The sequence below is a fragment of the Phocoena phocoena genome, chromosome 9, assembly GCF_963924675.1.
Source record: "Phocoena phocoena chromosome 9, mPhoPho1.1, whole genome shotgun sequence".
Classification (NCBI taxonomy): domain Eukaryota; kingdom Metazoa; phylum Chordata; class Mammalia; order Artiodactyla; family Phocoenidae; genus Phocoena; species Phocoena phocoena.
In genome coordinates this window covers 44,760,324-44,783,919 of record NC_089227.1, presented here as the reverse complement: position 1 = coordinate 44,783,919, position 23,596 = coordinate 44,760,324, and the positions used below count along the sequence as shown (strand labels likewise).

Sequence of the window (23,596 nt, the reverse complement as noted above, 5' to 3'; positions counted from 1 at the left end):
AGTTGGTATTGCCTTTGTTGTAGAAATCTTAAATTCTAGAATTTTGAAATTTGGCAAACAAGTTCGAGTAGGACATACCTTTCATAACAGTTCATAACACTGTGCAGTCTTATAGTCTGCCTTTTCCATCCTGAAGTGTCGTGACACTTTTTACAGTTTACTACGTGGAGCAGTCAACAGATTCCTTAATCATTTTAGTATCTTTGAACTTTATCCAGCATCCATTTGTGTCTTGACACGTAGCTACCAGAATTAAAGACTGTTTGAGAGCAGAAATTAAAGTCTTCCTCAGCTAATGTTGAAATCAGGAATTCATTGTTTCTCCAAATCCTTTAAACCCTGACTTTTAGTTATGAATTTTTTTTTTTTTGCACTCCACTCATTTGATGGAAACATTAATTAAGGTAATAGCATGGCAGCATTTCCCAGTGCCACTGTGAGTCCCTGAGCAGCGGTGCACATTACATTAACTTCTTCAGATTACATAGCCCCTATTTTGCACCGTGAAGCGGTAATTTCAGGGAATAGCGCTTAATGAAGTTCCCCCAGGTGTTGAACTTACTAGAGGAACTTTGAATTCCTCTTTTAAGTGCAAGGAAAAATAAAGTAGGAGGTTTGGCTTGTTTTCGTTTTTGTTTTTAACAGATTTTTAATGCAACGAATTAAAACAATTAGAACTATACTTCAATTTAAAAATAAATAAAAAACACATTAGAATGACAGTTCTGGTCCTCTCTGCCTATTGAGCCAACATTAACTTGAATAAACATGAAACCATTGGCTTGCTAAAAAGTAATTTTGGATTTTTCAGTTAACTGACATTGATATGATAAGGACCGAGCAAAACACGCATATCTCTTCTGAAAGTGGGACTACTAAATGTAAGACATTAAATCAAGTTACTAAAAATTTAACACCTTTCTAAAGTGACAAAACTATTTTTTACTCCTAAATAAAATACTTTTTTATTGTAATACAATTAACCACTTTATAATTACAGTTTTATTGAAGAAATCCTCCTTACCACCTTCCTCTTAAAACTTACTATCGTGATAAAATGCTGCTGTTAAACCGCTACGGACGTGCTCCAAATGACATGGTGCCTGCTCAGATGTCCATATGTTTGTTCTCTACATCTGTGTCTCAATTTCTGCTCTGCAAACTGGTTCATCTGTACCATTTTTCTAGGTTCCACATATATGCGTTAATTTACGATACTTTGTTTTTCTCTTTATGACTTACTTCACTCTGTATGACAGTCTCTAGATCCATCCACGTCTCTACAAATGACCCAATTTCGTTCCTTTTTCTGGCTGAGTAATATTCCATTGTATATATGTACCACATCTTCTTCCACTCGTCTGTCAATGAGCATTTAGGTTGCTTCCATGACCTGGCTATCGTAAATAGTGCTGCAATGAACATTGGGGTGCATGTGCTTTTTCAATTATAGTTTTCTCTGGGTATATGCCCAGTAGTAGGATTGCTGGGTCATATGGTAGTTCTATTTTTAGTTTTCTAAGAAACCTTACTGTTCTCCATAGTGCCTGTATCAATTTACATTTCCACCAACAGTGCAAGATGGTTCCCTTTTCTCCACACCCTCTCCAGCATTTGTTGTTTGTAAATTTTCTGATGATGCCCATTCTAACTGATGTGAGGTGATACCTCACTGTAGTTTTGATTTGCATTTCTCTAATGATTAGTGATGTTGAGCAGCTTTTCATGTGCCTCTTGGGCATCTGTATGTCTTCTTTGGAGAAATGTCTATTTAGGTCTGCCCATTGGATTGGGTTGTTTGTTTTTTTAATATTAAGCTGCATGAGCTGTTTATATATTTTGGAGATTAATCCTTTGTCCGTTGATTCGTTTGCAAATATTTTCTCCCATTCGGAGGGTTGTCTTTTGGTCTTATTTGTAGTTTCCTTTGCCATGCAAAAACTTTTAAGTTTCATTAAGTCCCATTTGTTTATTTTTGTTTTTATTTCCATTACTTTAGGAGGTGGATCAAGAAAGATCTTGCTGTGATTTATGTCAAAGAGTGTTCTTCCTATGTTTTCCTCTAAGAGTTTTATAGTGTCCAGTCTTACATTTAGGTCTCTAATCCATTTTGAGTTTATCTTTGTGTACGGTGTTAGGGAGTAATCTAATTTCATTCTTTTACATATAGCTGTCCAGTTTTCCCAACACCACTTATTGAAGAGACTGTCTTTTCTCCATTGTATATCCTTGCCTCCTTTGTCATAGATTAGTTGACCATAAATGTGTGGGTTTATCACTGGGCTTTCTATCCTGTTCCATTGGTCTATATTTCCGTTTTTGTGCCAGTACCATATTGTCTTGATTACTGTAGGTTTTGTAGTATAGTCTGAAGTCTGGGAGTCTGATTCCTCCAGCTCCGTTTTCTTCCCTCAAGACCACTCTGACTATTCGGGGTCTTTTGTGTCTCCGTACAAATTTTAAGATTTTTTGTTTTAGTTCTGTAAAAAATGCCATTGGTAGTTTGATAGGGATTGCATTGAATCTGTAGATTGCTTTGGGTAGTATAGTCATTTTCACAATATTGATTCTTCCAATCCAAGAACATGGTATATATCTCTCCATCTGTTTGTATCATCTTAAATTTCTTTCATCAGTGTCATAGTTTTCTGCATACAGGTCTTTTGTCGCCCAGGTAGGTTTATTCTATGGTATTTTATTCTTTTTGTTGCAATGGTAAATGAGAATGTTTCCTTAATTTCTCTTTCAGATTTTTCATCATTAGTGTATAGGAGTGCAAGAGATTTCTGTGCATTAATTTTGTATCCTGCAACTTTACCAGATTCATTGATTAGCTCTAGTAGTTTTCTGGTGGCATCTTTAGGATTCTCTATGTATAGTGTCATGTCATCTGCAAACAGTGACAGTTTTACTTCTTCTTTTCCAATTTGTATTCCTTTTATTTCTTTTTCTTCTCTGATTGCCGTGGCTAGGACTTCCAACACTATGTTGAATAATACTGGTGAGAGTGGACAGCCTTGTCTTGTTCCTGATGTTAGAGGAAATGCTTTCAGTTTTTCACCATTGAGAATGATGTTTGCTGTGGGTTTGTCGTACATAGCCTTTATTATGTTGAGGTAGGTTCCCTCTATGCCCATTTACTGGAGAGTTTTTATCATAAATGGATGTTGAATTTTGTCAAAAGCTTTTTCTGCATCTATTGAGATGATCATATGGTTTTCATTCTTCAATTTGTTAATACGGTGTATCACATTCTTTGATTTGCATATATTGAAGAATCCTTGCATCCTTGGAATAAATCCCAGTTGATCATGGCATATGATCCTTTTAGTGTGTTATTGGATTCTGTTTGCTAGAATTTTGCTGAGGATTTTTGCATCTCTATTCATAAGTGATATTTTTCTGTGATTTTCTTCTTTGGAGTATCTTTGTCTGGTTTTGGTGTCAGGGTGATGGTGGCCTCATAGAATGAGTTTGGGAGTGTTCCTTCCTCTGCAATTTTTGGGAAGACTTTGAGAAGGATGGGTGTTAGCTCTTCTCTGTATGTTTGATAGAAGTCACCTGTGAAGGCATCTGACCCTGGACTTTTGTTTGTTGGAAGATTTTTAATCACAGTTTCAATTTCATTACTTGTGATTGGTCTGTTCATATTTTCTATTTCTTCCTGGATCAGTCTTGGAAGGTTATACCTTTCTCAGAATTTGTTCATTCTTCCAGGTTGTCCATTTTATTGGCATAGCGTTGCTTGTAGTAGTCTCTTAGGATGCTTTGTATTTCTGCAGTGTCTGTTGTAACTACTCCTTTTTCATTTCTACTTTTATTGATCTGAGTCCTCTCCCTCTTTTTCTTGATGAGTCTGGCTAATGGTTTATCAATTTTGTTTATCTTCTCAAAGAACCAGCTTTTAGTTTTATTGATCTTTGCTATTGTTTTCTTTGTTCCTATTTCATTTATTTCTGCTCTGATCGCTATTTCTTTCCTTCTTTCTACTAACTTTGGGTTTTGTTTATTCTTCTTTCTCTAGTTCCTTTAGGTGTAAGGTTAGATTGTTAATTTGAGATGTTTTTTGTTTCTTGAGGTAGGATTGTGTTACTATAAACCTCCTTCTTAGAACTGCTTTTGCTGCATCCCATAGATTTTGGATCGTCGTGTTTTCATTGCCATTTGTCGCTAGGTATTTTTTGATTTCCTCTTTGATTTCTTCAGTGATCTCTTGGTTATTTAATAATGTATTGTTTAGCCTCCATGTGTTTGTGTTTTTTACTTTTTTTTCCCCCTGTAATTGATTTCTAATCTCATAGCGTTGTGGTCAGAAAAGATGCTTGATACGATGTCAATCTCCTTAAATTTACTGAGCCTTGATTTGTGACCCAGTATGTGACCTATCCTGGAGAATATTCCATGTGCACTTGAGAAGAAAGTGTAATCTGCTGTTTTTGGATGGAATGTCCTATAAGTATCAATTAAATCTATCTGGTGTATTGTGTCATTTAAAGCTTGTGTTTCCTTATTCATTTTCTGTTCGGATGATCTGTCCATTGGTGTAGGTGAGGTGTTAAAGTCCCCCATTATTACTGTTGATTTCTTCTTTTATAGCTGTTAGTAGCTGCGTTTTGTATTGAGGTGCTCCTATGGTGGGTGCATATATATTTATAATTGTTATATCTTCTTCTTGGATTGATCCCTTGATCATTGTGTAGTGTCCTTCCTTGTCTCTTGTAACAGGCTTTATTTTAAAGTCTATTTTATCTGATATGAGTATTGCTACTCCATCTTTCTTTTGATTTCCATTTGCATGGAATATCTTTTTCCATCCCCTCACTTTCAGTCTGTTTGTGTCCCTAGGTCTGTAGTGGGTCTTTTGTAGGCAGCATATATATGGGTCTTGTTTTTGTATCCATTCAGTGAGCCTGTATCTTTTGGTTGGAGCATTTAATCCATTGACATTTAAGGTACTTATCGATATGTATGTTCCTATTACCATTTTCGTAATTGGTTTGGGTTTGTTTTTATAGGTCCTTTTCTTCTCTTGTGTTTCCCACTTAGAGAAGTTCCTTTAGCCTTTGTTGTAGAGCTTGTTTGGTGGTGCTGAATTCTCTCAACTTTTGCTTTTCTGTAAAGCTTTTGATTTCTCCAGCAAATTTGAATGTCATCCTTGCCGGGTAGATAATCTTGGTTGTAGGTTCTTCCCTTTCATCAGTTTAGATATGTCCTGCCACTCGCTTCTGGCTTGTGGAGTTTCTGCTGAGAAATCAGCTGTTACCCTTATGGCGTTCCCTTGTATGTTATTTGTCGTTTTTCCCTTGCTGCTTTCAATAATTTTTGTCTTCAGTTTTTGCCAATTTGATTACTTTGTGTCTCGGTGTGTTTCTCCTTCAGTTTATCCTGTATGGCACTCTCTGCGCTTCCTGGACTTGGGTTGCTATTTCCTTTCCCATGTTAGGGAAGTTTTCAAGTATAATCTCTTCAGATATTTTCTCGGGTCCTTTCTCTCTCTCTTCTCCTTCTAGGACCCCTATAATGCGAATGTGTTGCGTTAAATGTTGCCCCAGAGGTCCTTAGGCTGTCTTCATTTCTTTTCATTCTTTTTCTTTATTTTGTTCTGCAGCAGGGAATTCCACCATTCTGTCTTCCAGGTCACTTATCCTTTCTTCTGCCTCAGGTATTCTGCTTTTTGTTCCTTCTGGTGTATTTTTCATTTCAGTTATTGTATTGTTCATCTGTGTTTGTTTGTTCTTTAATTCTTCTAGGTCTTTGTTAAACATTTCTGGCATCTTCTCATTCTTTGCCTCCATTCTTTTTTTTTAACATCTTTATTAGAGTATAATTGCTTTACGATGGTGTGTTAGTTTCTGCTTTATAACAAAGTGAATCAGTTATATGTATGCATATGTCCCCATATCTCTTCCCTCTTGTGTCTCCCTCCCTCCCACCCTCCCTAACCCATCCCTCTAGGTGGTCACAAAGCACTGAGCTGGTCTCCCTGTGCTATGCAGCTGCTTCCCACTAGGTATCTATTTTACGCTTGGTAGTGTATATGTGTCCATGCTACTCTCTCACTTTGTCCCAGCTAACCCTTCCCCCTCCCTGTATCCTCAAGTCCATTCTCTAGTAGGTCTGCGTATTTATTCCCGTCTGGCCCCTAGGTTCTTCATGACCCTATTTTTGGGTTTTTATAGATTCCATATATATGTGTTAGCATACGGTATTTGTTTTTCTCTTTCTGACTTCTTTCACTCTGTATGACAGTCTCTAGGACCATCCACGTCACTACAAATGACTCAGTTTTGTTCCTTTTTATTGCTGAGTAATACTCCATTGTTTATATGTGCCACATCTTCTTTATCCATTCATCTGTTGATGGACACTTAGGTTGCTTCCATGTCCTGGCTATTGTAAATAGAGATGCACTGAACATTTTGGTATATGACTGTTTTTGAATTATGGTTTTGTCAGGGTATATGCCCAGTAGTGGGATTGCTGGATCTTATGGTAATTCTACTTTTAGTTTTTTAAGGAACCTCCATACTGTTCTCCATAGTGGCTGTATCAATTTACATTCCCACCAACAGTGCAAGAGTGTTCCCTTTTCTCCACACCCTCTCCAGCATTTATTGTTTCTAGATTTTTTGATGATGGCCATTCTGACTGGTGTGAGATGATATCTCATTGTAGTTTTGATTTGCATTTCTCTAATGATTAATGATGTTGAGCGTTCTTTCATGTGTTTGTTGGCAATCTGTATATCTTCTTTGGAGAAATGTCTATTTAGGTCTTCTGCCCATTTTTTGATTGGGTTGTTTGTTTTTTGGATATTGAGCTGCATGAGCTGCTTATAAATTTTGGAGATGAATCCTTTGTCAGTTGCTTCATTTGCAAGTATTTTCTCCCATTCTGAGGGTTGTCTTTTCGTCTTGTTTAAGTTTTCCTTTGCTGTGCAAAAACTTTTAAGTTTCATTAGGTCCCATTTGTTTACTTTTGTTTTTATTTCTATTTCTCTAGGAGGTGGGTCAAAAAGGATCTTGCTGTGATTTATGTCCTAGAGTGTTCTGCCTATGTTTTCCTCTAAGAGTTTGATAGTGTCTGGCGTTACATTTAGGTCTTTAATCCATTTTGAGCTTATTTTTGTGTAATGTGTTAGGGAGTGTTCTAATTTCATTCTTTTACATGTACCTGTCCAGTTTTCCCAGCACCACTTTTTCAATAGGCTGTCTTGTTTACACTATATATTCTTGCCTCCTTTATCAAAGATAAGGTGACCATATGTGCATGGGCTTATCTCTGGGCTTTCTATCCTGTTCCATTGATCTATATTTCTTTTTTTTTGCCAGTACCATACTATCTTGATTACTGTAGCTTTGTAGTATAGTCTGAAGTCAGGGAACCTGATTCCTCCAGCTCCGTTTTTCTTTTTCAAGATTGCTTTGGCTATTCGGGGTCTTTTGTGTTTGCCTACTAATTGTGAAATTTTTCGTTCTATCTCTGTGAAAAATGCCGTTGGTAGGGTGATAGGGATTGCATTGAATCTTTAGATTGTTTTGGGTAGTATGGTCATTTTCACAGTGTTGATTCTTCCAATCCAAGGGCATGGTATATCTCTCCCCACCTATTTGTATCATCTTTAATTTCTTTCATGAGTTTCTTATAATGTTCTGCATACAGGTCTTTTTTTCCTTAGGTAGGTTTATTCCTAGATATTTTATTCTTTTTGTTGCAATGGTAAATGGGAGTGTTTTCTTAATTTCACGTTCAGATTTTTCATCATTAGTGTATAGGAATGCAAGAGATTTCTGTGCATTAGTTTTGTATCCTGCTACTTTACCGAATTCATTGATTAGCTCTAGAAGTTTTCTGGTGGCATCTTTAGGATTGTCTACACATAGTATCATGTAATCTGCAAACAGTGACAGTATTACTTCTTTTTTGATTTGGATTCCTTTTATTTCTTTTTCTTCTCTTATTGCTTTGGCTAAAACTTCCAAAACTATGTTGTATAATGGTGGTTAGAGTGGGCAACCTTGTCTTGTTCCTGATCTTAGTGGAAATGCTTTCAATTTTTCACCATTGAGGACAATGTTGGCTGTGGGTTTGTCATATATGGCCTTTATTATGTTGAGGAAAGTTCCCTTTATGCCCACGTTCTGGAGGCTTTTTATCATTAATGGGTGTTGAATTTTGTCGAAATCTTTCTTTGCATCTATTGAGATGATCATATGGCTTTTGTCCTTCAGTTTGTTAATATGGTGTATCACATTGTTTGTTTTGCGTATATTGAAGAATCCTTGCATTCTTGGGATAGACCCCACTTGATCATGGTGTATGATCCTTTTAATGTGCTGTTGGATTCTATTTGTTAGTATTTTGTTGAGGATATTTGCATCTATGTTCATCAGTGGTATTGACCTCTAGTTTTCTTTCTTTGTGACATCTTCGTCTGGTTTTGGTATCAGGGTGATGGTGGCCTCGTAGAATGAGTTTGGGAGTGTTCCTCCCTCTGCTATATTTTGGGGGAGTTTGAGAAGGATACGTGATACCTCTTCTCTCAATGGTTGATAGAATTCGCCTGTGAAGCCATCTGGTCCTGGGCCTTTGTTTGTTGGAAGATTTTTAATCACAGTTTCAATTTCAGCGCTTGTGATTGGTCTGTTCATATTTCCTGTTTTCTTCCTGGTTTAGTCTCTGAAGGTTGTGCATTTCTAAGAATTTGTCCATTTCTTCCAGGTTGTCCATTTTATTGGCATATAGTTGCTTGTAGTAATCTCTCATGATCCTTTGTATTTCTGCAGTGTCAGTTGTTACTTCTCCTTTTTCATTTCTAATTCTATTGATTTGAGTCTTCTCCCTTTTTTTCTTGATGAGTCTGGCTAGCAGTTTATCAATTTTGTTTATCTTCTCAAAGAACCAGCTTTTAATTTTATTGATTGTTGCTGTCGTTTCCTTCATTATTTTCTTTGCCTCCATTCTTTTTCCGAGGTCCTGGATCATCTTCCCTAACATTATTCTGAATTGTTTTTCTGGAAGGTTGCCTATCTCCACTTCATTTAGTTGTTCTTCTGGGGATTTATCTTGTTTCTTCATCTGGTACATAGCCCTCTGCCTTTTCATCTTGTCTGTCTTTCTGTGAATGGGGTTTTTGTTCCACAGGCTGCAAGATTGTAGTTCTTCTTGCTTCTGCTGTCTGCCCTCTGGTTAATGAGGCTATTTACGAGGCTTGTGAAAGTTTCCTGATGGGAGGGACTGGTGGTGGGTAGAGCTGGCTGTTGCTTTGCTGGGCAGAGCTGAGTAAAACATTAATCCACTTGTCTGGTGATTGGTGGGGCTGAGTTCCCTCCCTGATGGTTGTTTGGCCTGAGGTGACCCAACACTGGAGCCTATCCAGGCTCCTTGGTGGGGCTAATGGCTGACTATGGCAGGGCCCACGCCAAGCACTACTTCCCAGAACTTCTGCTGCCAGTGTCCTTGTCCACACGGTGAGCCACAGCCACCCCAACCTCTGTAGGAGACCCTCCAACACTAGCAGGTAGGTTTAGTTCAGTCTCCTATGGGGTCAGTGTTCCTTCCCCTGGGTCCTGATGCGCACACTACTTTGTGTGTGCCCTCCGAGAGTGGAGTCTCTGATTCCTGCAGTCCTGTCAGAGTCCTGCAATCAAATCCCGCTAACCTTCAAAGTCTGATTCTCTAGGAATTCCTCCTACCATTGCCGGACCCCCAGATTGGGAAGCCTGGGGCTCAGAACCTTCACTGCAGTGGGTGGACTTCTGTGGTATAAGTGTTCTCCAGTTTGTGAGTCACCCATCCAGCAATTATGAGATTTGATTTTATTTTGATTGCACCCCTCCTACCGTCTCATTGTGGCTTTTCCTTTGTATTTGGATGTGGGGTATCTTTTTTGGTGAGTTACAGTAGCTTCCTGTCGATGATTGTTCAGCAGTTAGTTGTGATTCCGGTGCTCTCACAAGAGGGAGTGAGAGTATGTCCTTCTACTCTGCCATCTTGAGCCAATCTCCTGAACTCTTTACCCTTTAATCATATGTTTTCATGTCTGGAGAGCAACTTACAATGGTTGCTTTCAGGAACAGCGTGTTGGTGGAGAAGGAGACTTTTTACTAATTGATTAATTCAGCAAATATTTATAAAGCACCCATTATGCGCCAGACACTATGTAAAATGTTGGCTATGCAGAGGTGACCAAGATGGACATGGTCCCTGTCTTCATGAATTTAACAACGTAGTGGAAGAGCCAGGCATTTAATATGCACATATGCATACACACACACATATGTATTTACTTACAAATTGTAATGAGTGATATGAAAGAAAAGGATGCTATGAGAGAGAATTCACAAGGGGGAACTAATTTAGGGTAGGAGGTGGCTCAGGAAGTGATATTTGTGCTGAAACTTGAACGATGAATCAGAGTTAGCTGGGCAAGAAGTGGAGGAAAGCGTTCCAGGTAGAGGAAACAGCATGTGCAAAAGCCCTGAGGCAGTAAGGATTTTGGCTTACTGGAAGAACTGAAAGAAGACCAGTATCACTGAAGTACAGAGGGGAGCAAAAACCTGGGATGAAATTGGATAGGAACAGGCAGGTCAGAATATACAAGGTTTGGCAGTTTGAATTTTGACCTGAAGTGCAAGGGAAAATTATTGAAGGAGTTTTAATCAGAGGAATGATAGTATCTGTTTTTTGTTTGTTTGTTTTAATTTAAAGACCTCACTGGTCTTTAAATTAAAGAGGAGAATCTGTAGGATATGGCCTAGAGCAATAATAAATAGTCCAGGCGAGAGGTAGTGGTCACTTGGACTAGAGTAGTGACAGTAGAAATGGAGAGAAGTGGGCACATTTAGAATGTATTTGGGGATATGGTGGTGGATTATATATGGGGGCAAGGAGGTTCCCTAGAATTAAATAAGTGTCTGATGGCATGAGCCATAGGGTGGAGGATATAGAAGTCTAGAGAAGGAACAGGTTTGGGGGGAGCATCAAGAGTTCAGTTTTTAGACAAAGTAACTTTTATGTAGTAATGGAGGGTTTTTGTAGAGGTTTGGGCTTACAGTATAAATCTGGGGATTATCAGGGTGCAGATGGTATTTACATCATTGTGAATGAATGTGATCACCTAGGGAGGGAATGTTGAGAAAGAGAGTCCAGGACCTGGCCCTAGGGAGTTCTAAAACCTAGACCTTGAGTAGAATAGGAGACGTTCACAGATGGACTGAGAAAGAACAGCCAGAGAGTCAAGAGGAAAATACTGAGGAGAAAGGGTGTTGGGAAAGCTAAGAGAAAAGTGTTTCAGTAAGAATTAGACCCATTCTTGTGTAGTTGGAGTAAGCTTATATTACCTTTATAATTATATATGTATGTACATCTATATTTTTTTCCCTAAAAAATACCTTTTTAATGTATTGGTGGGGCTGCCCGGAGCATGTCGGGAGCGGGCACCGAGGTCCAAGCCGCAGGACCCTAGCGAAGGACGTGCGGAGGTCGCTGGGCCCCACCGGGCGGCCCTAGCTGCCGCCATGGGCATCACATTTTTAGACGTTATCAAACCTTTCTGTGCAGTTCTACCAGAAATTCAGAAACCTGAAAGGAAAATCCAGTTTAGAGAGAGAAGGTACTATGGACTGCTATAACTCTTTTCATCTTCTTAGTATGTTGTCAGATACCACTATTTGGAATCATGTCATCAGATTCTGCAGATCCTTTCTACTGGATGAGAGTTATTTTTGCTTTCAACAGAGGAACTTTAATGGAATTGGGTATCTCCCCAGTTGTAACATCTGGTTTGATTATGCAGTCGTCAGCTGAAGCCAAAATCATTGAAGTTGGAGATATACCCAAAGACAGAGCCCTATTCAGTGGAGCCCCAAAACTATCTGGTATGATCATTACGATTGGGCAAGCCATTGTGTATGTCATGACGGACCTGTATGGGGATCCCGCTGAAATGGGTGCTGGAATCTGTCTCCTTGTCATCATTCAGTTGTTTGTTGCTGGTTTGATTGTGCTGCTGTTAGATGAGCTGCTACAGAAGGGTTACGACCTGGGGTCTGGAATTTCACTCTTTATTGCCACCAACATGTGTGAAACCATTGTCTGGAAGGCCTTTAGTCCCACTACCATTAACAGTGGCAGAGGTACTGAGTTTGAGGGTGCAGTCATAGCTGTCTTTCATTTACTGGCCACCAGGACAGACACAGGTCAAGCTCTAAGGGAGGCTTTCAATCATCAGAATTTACCCAATCTCATGAACCTCATTGCTACAGTTTTCGTGTTTGCTGTTATATATTTTCAGGGATTTCATGTGGATCTGCCCATTAAGTCGGCCCAGTACTGAGGGCAGTACAGCAGCTACCCCAAGCTCTTCTACACCTCCAACATCCCCATCATCCAACCTGTATGTTATTTCCCAGATGCTGTCAGTTCGATTTTTAGTAAATTTACCAGGCAACTTTTTAGTAAATTTACCAGGACCGTGGGCTGATGTCAGTTGGGGAGGACCTGCTTATTCTTACCCAGTGGGGGGCCTTTGTTACTACCTTTCTCCTCCTGAGTCCATGGGCACCATATTTGAGGATCCTGTCCATGTGGTTGTTTATAGCATCTTCCTGTTGGGATCATGTGCATTCTTGTCTAAGATGTGGATAGTGGTGTCTTGTTCCTCAGCCAAAGATGTAGCTGAACAGCTTAAAGAACAGCAAATCATAATGAGAGGCCACAGGGATACATCTGTGGTTCATGAGCTTAATAGGTGCATCCCCATAGCAGCTGTGTTCGGCAACTTGTGCATCGGCGCCCTGTCCGTGTTGGCTGACTTCCTCGGGGCCATCGGCTCAGACACTGGAATTCTGCTTGCAGTCACTATTATTTATCAGTATTTTGAAGTATTTGTTAAAGAACAGGCTGAAGTTGGTGGGATGGGTGCTTTGTTTTTCTAATGTTCCAGTATTTCTTTTTGTGTGTGTGAAAGGGAAAATATTTTGACACACTGTTTTTGTCAGATAATGCTGGCTCCCCTTTTCTCCTCTCACAGTTTGTTTTCAATTGCTGACCGTCTCATTCCTGAAATGGGCACGGAGCTAAGCCTGTGTTCAGCATTACTACCAGCTGCCTTAACACTGAAGTTTACATTATTCATTAAAAAACCTACATGCAGTGTTGCCTGTGATGCTGGAAACCAATGTACCTGCCTTGCCATGTTCAGTTGTGATGGTGAGATGGTGACGTGGATCAGTTTTGCACACAACATTCAAGACACTCAATATTTCTCCCACTTGTTTAAAAATAAATGTAATTCAGATTGCCCAAAAAAAAGAAATGTATTGGTATCCAAAAAGCAAACCTCACTGTAACTTATAAATGAAATTAACCAGTGAGATGACCTTGGATGAGCTCTCTTTTGGAGCAATTTTTTTAAATGTACACCTATAAAAGACATGTTCAAATGCATGTACAGGATACATACAGAGTGGGAAATATACAACATGCAGAATCCAAGTAGAAATTGTTTTTATAAAATTAGCATCCTGTTTTCCATGTATTATTACATGCCTCTGCTGGTTGGATTAATAGGACTTTAAGAAATATAAATGTTAAGGTTGAGTTTAATTTAGTTTTGATTTCTTGTTTGTTCTGATGTGTCAAATTTGGAAAAGTAGGGATTGCTGTGCCTGAGTATGATTTCCCCTTCATAGCTGGGTAATATAGCTTTACCAGTCAGACTTCAGGAATATGTCTGGTATTCCCCGAGCCTTTTTACAGTTGCAACAGCTGATGCTACTGAATTATTTTAGCAAATGATAGACTGTTTACTTGTAGAAGAAAGAATGGTGTAATGGAAAGAGCATGGACTTGGATTCAATTCTAGTTCGAATTCTTACTCCTGCACATTTGCACAGCCTACTTAATCTCTTCATCCTTAGTTCTCTCATGTATGAAGTGGCTATACATAATGAATACCTACTGCACAAAATTTTTGCGAGGACTAAATGAAATCAAGTATGTAAAATGCAGAAGAAAATGTCTTTCACAAAGTGTGCACTTAATAAATGTATTGGGTTTTTTTTGTTAAGTTTATAAAAAATATGGTTTCTGGAGTCTCCTGGCCCTTGCATCCAGTGTGCATCAGTCATTATTTTTCTCATCTAAAAAGATTAACATTTATTTTTCATCACAGAAAATGAGATTTTCACCATATATAATATTATTTATGTTTATAAATATAAAAGAATTTAAAAATCAAGGCATAGCTCATATCAGCATTTGTTACTCTGTTTCTCAAGATGCCTTTTCTAAGTCACAACTTCTTAGAGGATTAATTCTTTTAATTAATGAGCCTAACATTTAGAACCAAAATTTTTAGGTAAAGTGATTTTCAGGATTGTCAAGTGAAAAGAATGTAAGTATGAGTAATCACAGATTTGAAATTCTGTATTCATTTATCTGAAATAAGCTTGATTGACGACAGAGTTACTATTGTTTGATGCTTTAATTTTTTTCATCTCCGATATTGATGTTTTATTTCATATAAAACGGCACTATGGTAGAACATTTGCTCTTCTTTCTGTCGTAATAGACTTGCTTTAAACTAAACCCATCAAAGTGCTGTACATTCAAATGCAATCATGTTAAAGTAATAATTCTCAGTGTATTTGAAAAGACTTGCACAGAAATATTTATTGTAAAGCACATGGCTTTTACAGTGCGTGCACTAGGCTGTTTTTGCTTGGTCTGTATTTATGTCTGTGTATCTACATTCCTGTTGAAATCTGAAAGAGGTGCTGTATATTTAAGTATTCAGTTTAGTCACATCAATGTGCATTTCTGTTTAAGTATCTGTGTAGAATTGGATTAGAAGCAACACAATCAGATTTGGCTGGTGAGTCAAAATGAAATGTATATAAATTCACTTTTTTACAAATAAGTTGCTCTAAAATCAAAGTAGGAGAATAAATGTAGTGTGAAATGTTACACAAAATACAGGCACAGCATAATTAGCAAAGGTTAGTAGAAATGCTATTTGTTAAAACCTGAAGTGTAACAGTCAATTTCCTCACTACAGGAAATAGTAAAGCAGTTAACAGACATCATCTGTCAAAAACAGTGTTAAGGCAGGTTAAGAACCACAAATATACGAAGTTTATAAGTTGTAAAACTGAAAAGGGAATGCATTTGATTTTAATATCTTTTACAATTTTTTTAAATGTTATACTGATTGATTTATTCAATAAAATTTCCAAAATCATGTTAATACTTCCTTTATCTATGGGCTGATAAAATATTTTAGATGTGGGATTTTCCTACTTTGGACAAAGTGCTTCTACTGAAGGAAGAATCTACTCATAATTAAAACTGGGGAAAGTAAGTTATTTTTTTCCATTCTGTACTTTCTTAAAATTATTGTGGTAAAATATATATAACATAAAATTTTCCATTTTAACCATTTTAAATGTACAATTTAGTGGTATTAATTATATTTACAATGTTGTGAAACCATCACCACTGTCTATTTCCAAAACTCTTTCATCACCCTAAACAGAAACTATATTTTTTAATAAAGTCTTTATTGAGATATAATTCATATACTATAACATTAACTTACTTAAAGTGTACAATTCAATGGCTTTTAACATATTCACAGAGTAGAGCACTCGTTGTGTAGTTTTACAGGCAACTCTAGAACCTTTTCATCACTTCAGAAAGAAACTCTGTACCCAGTAGCAGTTACTTTTCATTTTCCCCAAACTTTCTGCCTCTATAGATTTCCATTTTCTGGACATTTCACATAGTGAAATCATACAATATATTTGATCTTTTCTGACTGGCTTATTTTACTTCTTTTGTGGCTGGGTCCTTTACTTCTTTTACTTTTCAAGGTTCATCCACGTTGGAACATGTATTATTATTCCATTCTTTTTTATTGCCGAATAATATTCCATTGTATGGCTATACCATATTTTGTTTATTCATTCATCACTTAATAGACATTCAGATTATATCTACTTTTTGGCTAATAATTAATAATGCTGCTGTGAATATTTGTGTACAGGTTTTTGAGTATATATATTTTCATTTCTCTTGGGTATATACCAAGGAGTGGAATTGCTGAGTCATATGGTAACTCTATGTTTAATTATTTGAAAAACTCCAGACTGTTTTGCAAAGGGACTGGCCCATTTTACAGTCCTAAGTGCAGTGTGTGCAAGTTCCAATTTCTCAATATCCTGGCCAATACTAATTGTTACTGTCTGTCTGTCTGTTTTTTCTTGTTTAATTGATTTTTATTGGAGTATACTTGCTTTACAGTGTAGTGTTAGTTTCTGCTGTACAGCAAAGTGAATCAGCTATACATATGCATATACCCCCTCTTTTTTGGATTTCCTTCCCATTTAGGTCACCACAGAGCATTGAGTAGGGTTCCCTGTACTATACAATAGGTTCTCAGTAGTTATCTATTTTATACATAATAGTGTATATATATGTCAATCGCAATCTCCCAATTCATCCTGTCCCCCCTTCTCCCCCTGTTATCCATACGTCCATTCTCTATGTCTGTGTCTCTATTTCTGCTTTGCAAATAAGTTCATCTGTATCATTTTTCTAGATTCTACATATAAGCAATGTATACGATATTTGTTTTCCTCTTTCTGACTTACTTCACTCTGTATGACAGCCTCTAGGTCCATCCGCATCTCTACAAATGACCCAATTTTGTTCCTTTATATGGCTGAGTAATATTCTATTGTATATATGTACCACATCTTCTTTACGCATTCTTCTGTTGATGGACATTTAGGTTGCTTCCATGCCCTGGCAATTGCACATAGTGCTGCAGTGAACATTGGGGTGCATGTATCTTTTTGAATTATGGTTTTCTCCAGGTATATGCCCAGGAGTGGAATTGCTGGATCATATGGTAGTTTTGTTTTTAGTTTAGTTTTTTTTTTTTTTTTTTTTTTTTTTGTGGTACACGGGCCTCTCACTGTTGTGGCCTCTCCCGTTGCGGAGCACAGCCTCCGGACGCGCAGGCTCAGCGGCCATGGCTCACTGGCCCAGCCGCTCTGTGGCATGTGAGATCTTCCCGGACCGGGGAACGAACCCGTGTCCCCTGCACCGGCAGGCGGATTCTCAACCACTGCGCCACCAGGGAAGCCCGTTTTTAGTTTTTTAAGGAGCCTCCATACTGTTCTCCATAGTGGCTGTATCAATTTACATTCCCACCAACAGTTGTAGGAGGGTTCCCTTTTCTCCACACCCTCTCCAGCATTTATTGTTCATAGATTTTTTGATGGTGACCATTCTGACTGGTGTGAGGTGATACCTCACTGTAATTTTGTTTTGCATTTCTCTAATAGTTAGTGATGTTGAGTATCTTTTCATGTGTTTGTTGGCCATCTGTATGTCTTCTTTGGAGAAATGTTTATTTAGGTCTTCTGCCCATTTTTTGATTGGGTTGTTTGTTTCTTTTTTGATATTGAGCTGCATGAGCTGCTTGTATATTTTGGAGATTAATCCCTTGTCAGTTGCTTCATTTGCAAATATTTTCTCCCATTCTGAGGGTTGTCTTTTCATCTTGTTTATTGTTTCCTTTGCTGTGCAAAAGCTTTTAAGTTTAATTAGGTCCCATTTGTTTATTTTTGTTTTTATTTTCATTACTCTAGGAGGTGGGTCAAAAAAGATCTTGCCTGTCTGTCTTTTTGATTGTAGTCATCCTAGTGGATATGGTGTAGTATCTTATTATGGCTTTGATTTGCTTTTACCTGATGGCTAATGATTTGAGCATTTTTTCATGTGCTTTTTGGCCATTTGTATATTTTCATTGGACCAATGATTATTCAGATTTTTTCCTTATTTTTAACTTGGGTATTTATATTTTTATTATTGAGTTATAAGAGTTCTTTATATATTCTAGATAAAAGTCTATCAGATATATGATTTGTAATTATTTTTTCCCATTCTGTAGGTTGTCTCATAAATCTTTCTTTTTGAGATTCTACTGCTTCTTCTTTCTGATTTCTAATTACATTGTGATGTTATTTTGAGAAATTCTGTTCTCCTTATGGGATGTACAGTGACAAACTGAGAAAGGTTATACTTTTATTACTCTGTGCCAAGAAAGTTCATTTTCTAATCCTGCACTCTGTGCTGTAGCATTCAGGAAGCATTTATTTTGGTCCCTGCTTATGTGCTGTACACTGGAACCAACCTCTGGGGGTATAAGGTGGAACTCATTCTTGGTAAGCCTACAGTCTAGTGGACAGGTCAGAAAAAGTTACGTTGTCAGGAAAAGCACTGTATCTTTACAAAGCAAGGAGAGTTTATTTTATTAGATTTATGATGTAAACTTACAAGTAGTGGAAGGAGACTTGAAAATCACTGAGTCTGTTTTACTTAATGATGTGTAAAACTAGTCTAGTGCAGTGATTTCCAACAAACGGTCTGTTTCCCCACATTTTCCACTGCCCCTCATCAGAGCTCCTGCTCAGTCTCTCTGAGCCCTGGAAGCTGATCATGCGGGCACATTATTTTTGTCATTTCCCAGGCTGTTATTCTCTCCTCTTACTCAAGTCTTATCTAGAATCCAAGGCCTGCCTTAAGGCCCCTCAGGACTGGTACGTTTATGATAACTGATGATCATTTCTTTCTCTGATTAGTATAGTACTTTCGAACTTTGTGTCTTAACTAATAGTCTCATGTTTGAATGCTTAGTTGCCCTCATAGCTTAATTGTACCATAGAGTTCAGACCATTTATTTCTTTGGGACACTGCTCATGGAACCGGTTGGAATAAACATGATAAAAGCAAGAGTTTCTGTTCTAACTTGGTAAAATCATTTGGAAAAGTGATGGAGGGAAACATTCTCTGGGCAAAATCAGATAGCAATGAGTTAACATATGCATTAGTTGACATAGTTAATTAAACAAGCTGTTATGTTGAGTTGAAGGCAAGGAAAATATACAGTCAGTTATATTTGAGGCTATTTAGCATGTTTCTTTTTTCTACCCCCAGATTTTTCATGGGATATGCAGTTTTAGTAGGTTAACTTGGAGCTCTCATATGTTTAAAGTTTTCCATTTCACACATGTTGTCTAAATATGTGCACATAGTTTTTGCTTTTGCTACCAGCCTAATAAAAGCCTCTTGTGAATGCTTATCACCTTGTAAAGTAGTTACCAGAGCTACAGTAAAATTTGCCTGCAAGTGAAAAGGCTTTGACTTCCCTAGAGGGAGAATAAAAAACATATGAGACAAATAGCAGCAACTGAAATTATCTGGTGTAGAAAGTGGCAGAATGCCAACCAAATGCTCTGTCCCTAAAATGTTTTAAATTTTTATCTCAGCTCACTAAAAAGACCACCTTGTTTAAAGAACTTCAAACACAAACTTGGAAATGTCTCATTATTTTGGTACAGTTTACACAAACAATCCCCTTTTTTTTATTGCTATCTTCAGGCATTAAGGTCCTGTAGATTTAAAAGAATTTTTTTAAGATGTTTATATCCCTTCTTAAAAATGGAGTTTTTGTATATGTGTGTGTTGTGTGTGTAACTTGTTACTGAAAGTTATTGCCATGTTTTTGATACTTCATATATCTAATTAGAAATGGTGTTGATTGCTCAGTAGGCAAAGTGGCCTTCAAGTGCATGGTGAGAAATAGTAATGAGATACCTTCACTAGCCCGTAGGCCATGAGGACTCTTCCTAAATAATAGAGATGCAAGGGGTTGATAAATCCTACTATTGTTTTGGAGTTGCCTTGGGAGGATATTATGTAGTGATGTTTTGATGTCTGTCCTAGGGCAGAGGACAACTCTAGCCTTGCTTTGCTCAGAAGTATTGATAATCGTTTTGAAGTTATCATTTAGAAAAGTCACTCACCCTTTTTCCTTTATAACTCTTAAAATTCTTAGCAAAGTCCTAGTCCTAGAAAGCCCAGTTATTGTTTAATACATTTTATTTATTAATAATCACTCTTATTTTTTTCTACAATTATTAATACTGTTCCATTTGTTGAATACTTTGTCTTATAGAGCATTTCATACATGCTACTTTATTTGATCCTTTCAGAAATCCCTAGAACAAGGCAGAGCAAATGCCTTTTTCCTGGTTTATGGATGAGGAAAACTGAGGCTCAAAAATATCCAGTGACTTGGAAAGGTCACCAGGTAGTAGTAGATCATGGGGTTTTTTCCACGGCTCTACAGTGTTACTCAGAAAGCATCAAATCTTGGGTTATTGTGATACTTAGCAATTATGAAATATATTTTTGCTCAGAAATAAAAAAATTCTTTTAACCAATTGAAACTGCCAGAAAGGCTGCCAGGGTAGTAACTCAAAACAGAGTGGAGACCGAAGGTTTTGGTCCTTTCATGTGAAGCGCTGAGCCCACTAGGTCAAGGTTTTGAGAAATGGGAAATCTTCATTGTCGCTTCCTGAGTTTCTCTCTGAAACTGTTTCTCTCTATAACTGAAAATTTGGCTGTCATTATTTTCAGCTTAACAGGTAATTTTCCTTGAAGGAAAAGGAAAGTTTGCTGTGTTCTTGGAAGAAAGTACAGAAATTAAATCTGAATCATTAAATTATTAGAGAATGTGCTGTTTCTGGGCCCAAAAATAGGAAAACAAAGTATAATCATCTAATAAGTCATTATATGTTTTATTGTATGCATTATGTTTTATTTTATATATAAAATTAAATATTTTATTTTATTTATGTTTTATTATATACTTGTTTATGTCATAAGGTGAAACCAAATTCTGTTCCATGGATTAGAACATAATATAAATTCAGTACCTATTTGTAAAATACAGATTTATAGAAATATTATGGAACTAATGATGACATTTTGATATTGCTGCTGCTACAGAACTAGATGACCAGTCCCAGAATTGCAATATGATTTCATCACTCAATCTCGTTAGAGCTGCTGTAAATTTTTTTAAAGGGAGCAGGTGAGATAGGACTTATCTTTGCCTTGGATTTATATTTATAGCAAAGTAATCAGCATTGTGCTGTGGCGGTATATTAATAATACGATCATAATGCTGATGCACCTATTTACCAAAGTTTGTGAAATATATTTTACCTTTTCATAGCTGTTCAAATCCTATATATCATGTTGCTCTTCTGAAAATGGTAGTACATTTTAATATATGTTTAAGTTTTTAAAATTATTTTTAAAATTAAAAATTTAGGGAGAAGAATTATAATATTTATTAGTACAATAATACTTTGGGATTTAGCTCTGTCAGCCTAGAACCAGGCATGGCCATCAATGAATCTAACATCCAACTTCCTACACTCCAGATACCCCTTTGCATCCCATTTTATCGCTGTGCTAGAGATGTCCCATCATACGAGATTTTCCTCCATCCTTGGCTCCTCTTAAGTCAGTGTGATTACATTAATTTCTATATTTGCTTTTTTTTATTTGTTTTTCAAAAATTTCCCTTGCTAGCGCTTCTGAAAGTTCTAGCCTATAGCCTTTCCATTCTTGGTGTTGGTATTTTATAATAGATTTGAAGAAAAATTGCGTGGGATTCCAAGGAAAATATCTATCAATTACCTTTTTTTTGAAGTTAAAATGAATGCTGTAACAATTCCACAATAAATACAGTGAGATTTAATGTGTTAAATGAATTTAAATTGTTTTGACAATTTTTCTTGAAGGACTCTTTTCTGAGTTTTTATAATCTCACTTAAGTAAGAATATAAGGTGGTTTAATTACTTTCTAGCAGCATACACTCTAACAGCCAACATTCCAGGTTAAAGCTATGTGTCTTCTTTGGGTTTGAACTGTTTCCATTTAATCCAAGGGAAAATATTTGAGGGACATTAGTTGATGCATTTTCCAGAAATGGAAGTCGGTAAGTATTTTCTTCATAGCTTATAGAATATTTAGCAATTCGAGCCTTTAATATTTAATTTTGTAACATTCTCAGTACTGGCAGCAAAGGCTTCCTCCAGAAATAGTGAGAAATGATGTGAATTCCCTTCTTGGTATGTTTAGGAGGGCAAGTCATAAATCTTTAGCCTCATATTTTTCTAAAATAAAACCAGGCGTATATCTGCTCTGATCTAATATGCAGATGTAATGAAAATATTCACAGAGTAGTATATGTTAAGATTTTGAAAGTTCTCACAAAAGGTGGCATAAACTGAAACTGTTATTATGCAGAAATCTAAGCTGTAATTATTCTTTTCTGTGATAGTTTATCTAAGTTCTGTAAAAACTTTAATAACGTTAAGTACTAATGAAAGGACCTTGTGTGTCACATTTGCATTCATAAATATCCATGAAGGATCTCTTTCACCGATGTTATTCAATCTTAGTCCAGGACAAGGTCAGACATTGATTATGTTTGACAGTTTTAACAAAAGTGAATAGGGAAGATAGATTTTCTTAATTATATTGCTAGAATGGTGAGGGGCAACGATCTTTAATATGTAGTATAATATAGAAAGAGGAATGTTAATGGAGTAGAATAATGGTCAATTACAACAATAATAATAACTACTATTTAATGAGCATCTGCTAGATGCTGGGCCACATAATAGCTCTTTATGTGTGTTTTATATAATGGGATTTTAGAAAATATCTTAAGAAGTTCAGACAGCGTTATACCCATTTGCCCAAATACGGAAAATGAAGTTCCGAGAAATTAAATGATGTGCCTAAAGCTTCCCAGCTAGAGTCCATTTCACATACATCAGACTCTACTAGCCCAAGCTGCTTGTCAATGTTTGATTACCTGTGATCAGAGATAAAGGATTGTTAATGTACAAGTTGTTTATTTGGCTCAGAATTGTGTTTGTGCTTTTAAACTTGAATTAACTGTCCTTGGCAGTTTGGAATTTACAACATGATGGGAGATAGTAAAACACTCAAATTAGTGTGCATATCTTGATTTTAGCTTCTCCGATCACTCTCATTTCATATTACATGTGATTCATATTTTTCTCATATTTAACAAACACATATGCAGCCCGAGTGTGTACCAGGCGCTGCTCTCAGTATTTATGAACACGAATTCATTTAATGCTCACAGCATCTCTATGGGGTATTATTTTATCCCTGTTTTACCTATGAGATAACTGAGGCACAGAGAAGTTAAGTGACTTGCTCAAAACCACGGGTAGAAAGTGTCTGAGCTGGGATTTGAACCCAGTCAGTTTGGCTCTTAAGAGTTCGTGTTCTTAACTATGTGTATTTTTCAGATTTGACAGAATTTGGTGAAAGCCATAACTAAAACCTATTGCTGGACTTCCAAGAGTTAGAGGGTAAATGGAGATAGTAAATAGTGTCAATAAAATATTTAAGAAGTAATGACCCCCAATAAGAGCTTGGGATTCTCTATGTTAAAAATAAAAGATGAATTGTAAAGAGAAACTGAAAACAGCTTTAATTGTGGAAGAAGCCAGTTTTGACTGCTACTTTATAGATTGTTCAATGTTGCGCAGGCTTCCTTTTGTGTACATAGCTGAGCAGTGTGAATATAATGTCCTCATTGCTGTTTCCTATGTTGTACCACTAGTTACATTACTTCCACTAATGAAGTATGGAGCTCTGTGATGACTATTGCCCACCCCAACTATA

The 23,596-nt window shown here is 36.9% G+C and overlaps 2 protein-coding genes across 2 annotated transcripts in view; both read left to right on the top strand.

Moving 5' to 3' along the window:
• UMAD1 (UBAP1-MVB12-associated (UMA) domain containing 1) overlaps positions 1 to 23,596 on the top strand; it is a 245,112-nt gene that overhangs the window by 88,739 nt on the left and 132,777 nt on the right. The gene's annotated exons all lie outside the window — the stretch shown is intronic.
• On the top strand, positions 11,520 to 12,938 carry LOC136128319 (protein transport protein Sec61 subunit alpha-like). Its single transcript, XM_065884131.1, is given in 3 exon segments — positions 11,520 to 11,592; positions 11,661 to 12,387; positions 12,389 to 12,938. Coding segments are annotated over 3 exon segments (1,350 nt in total).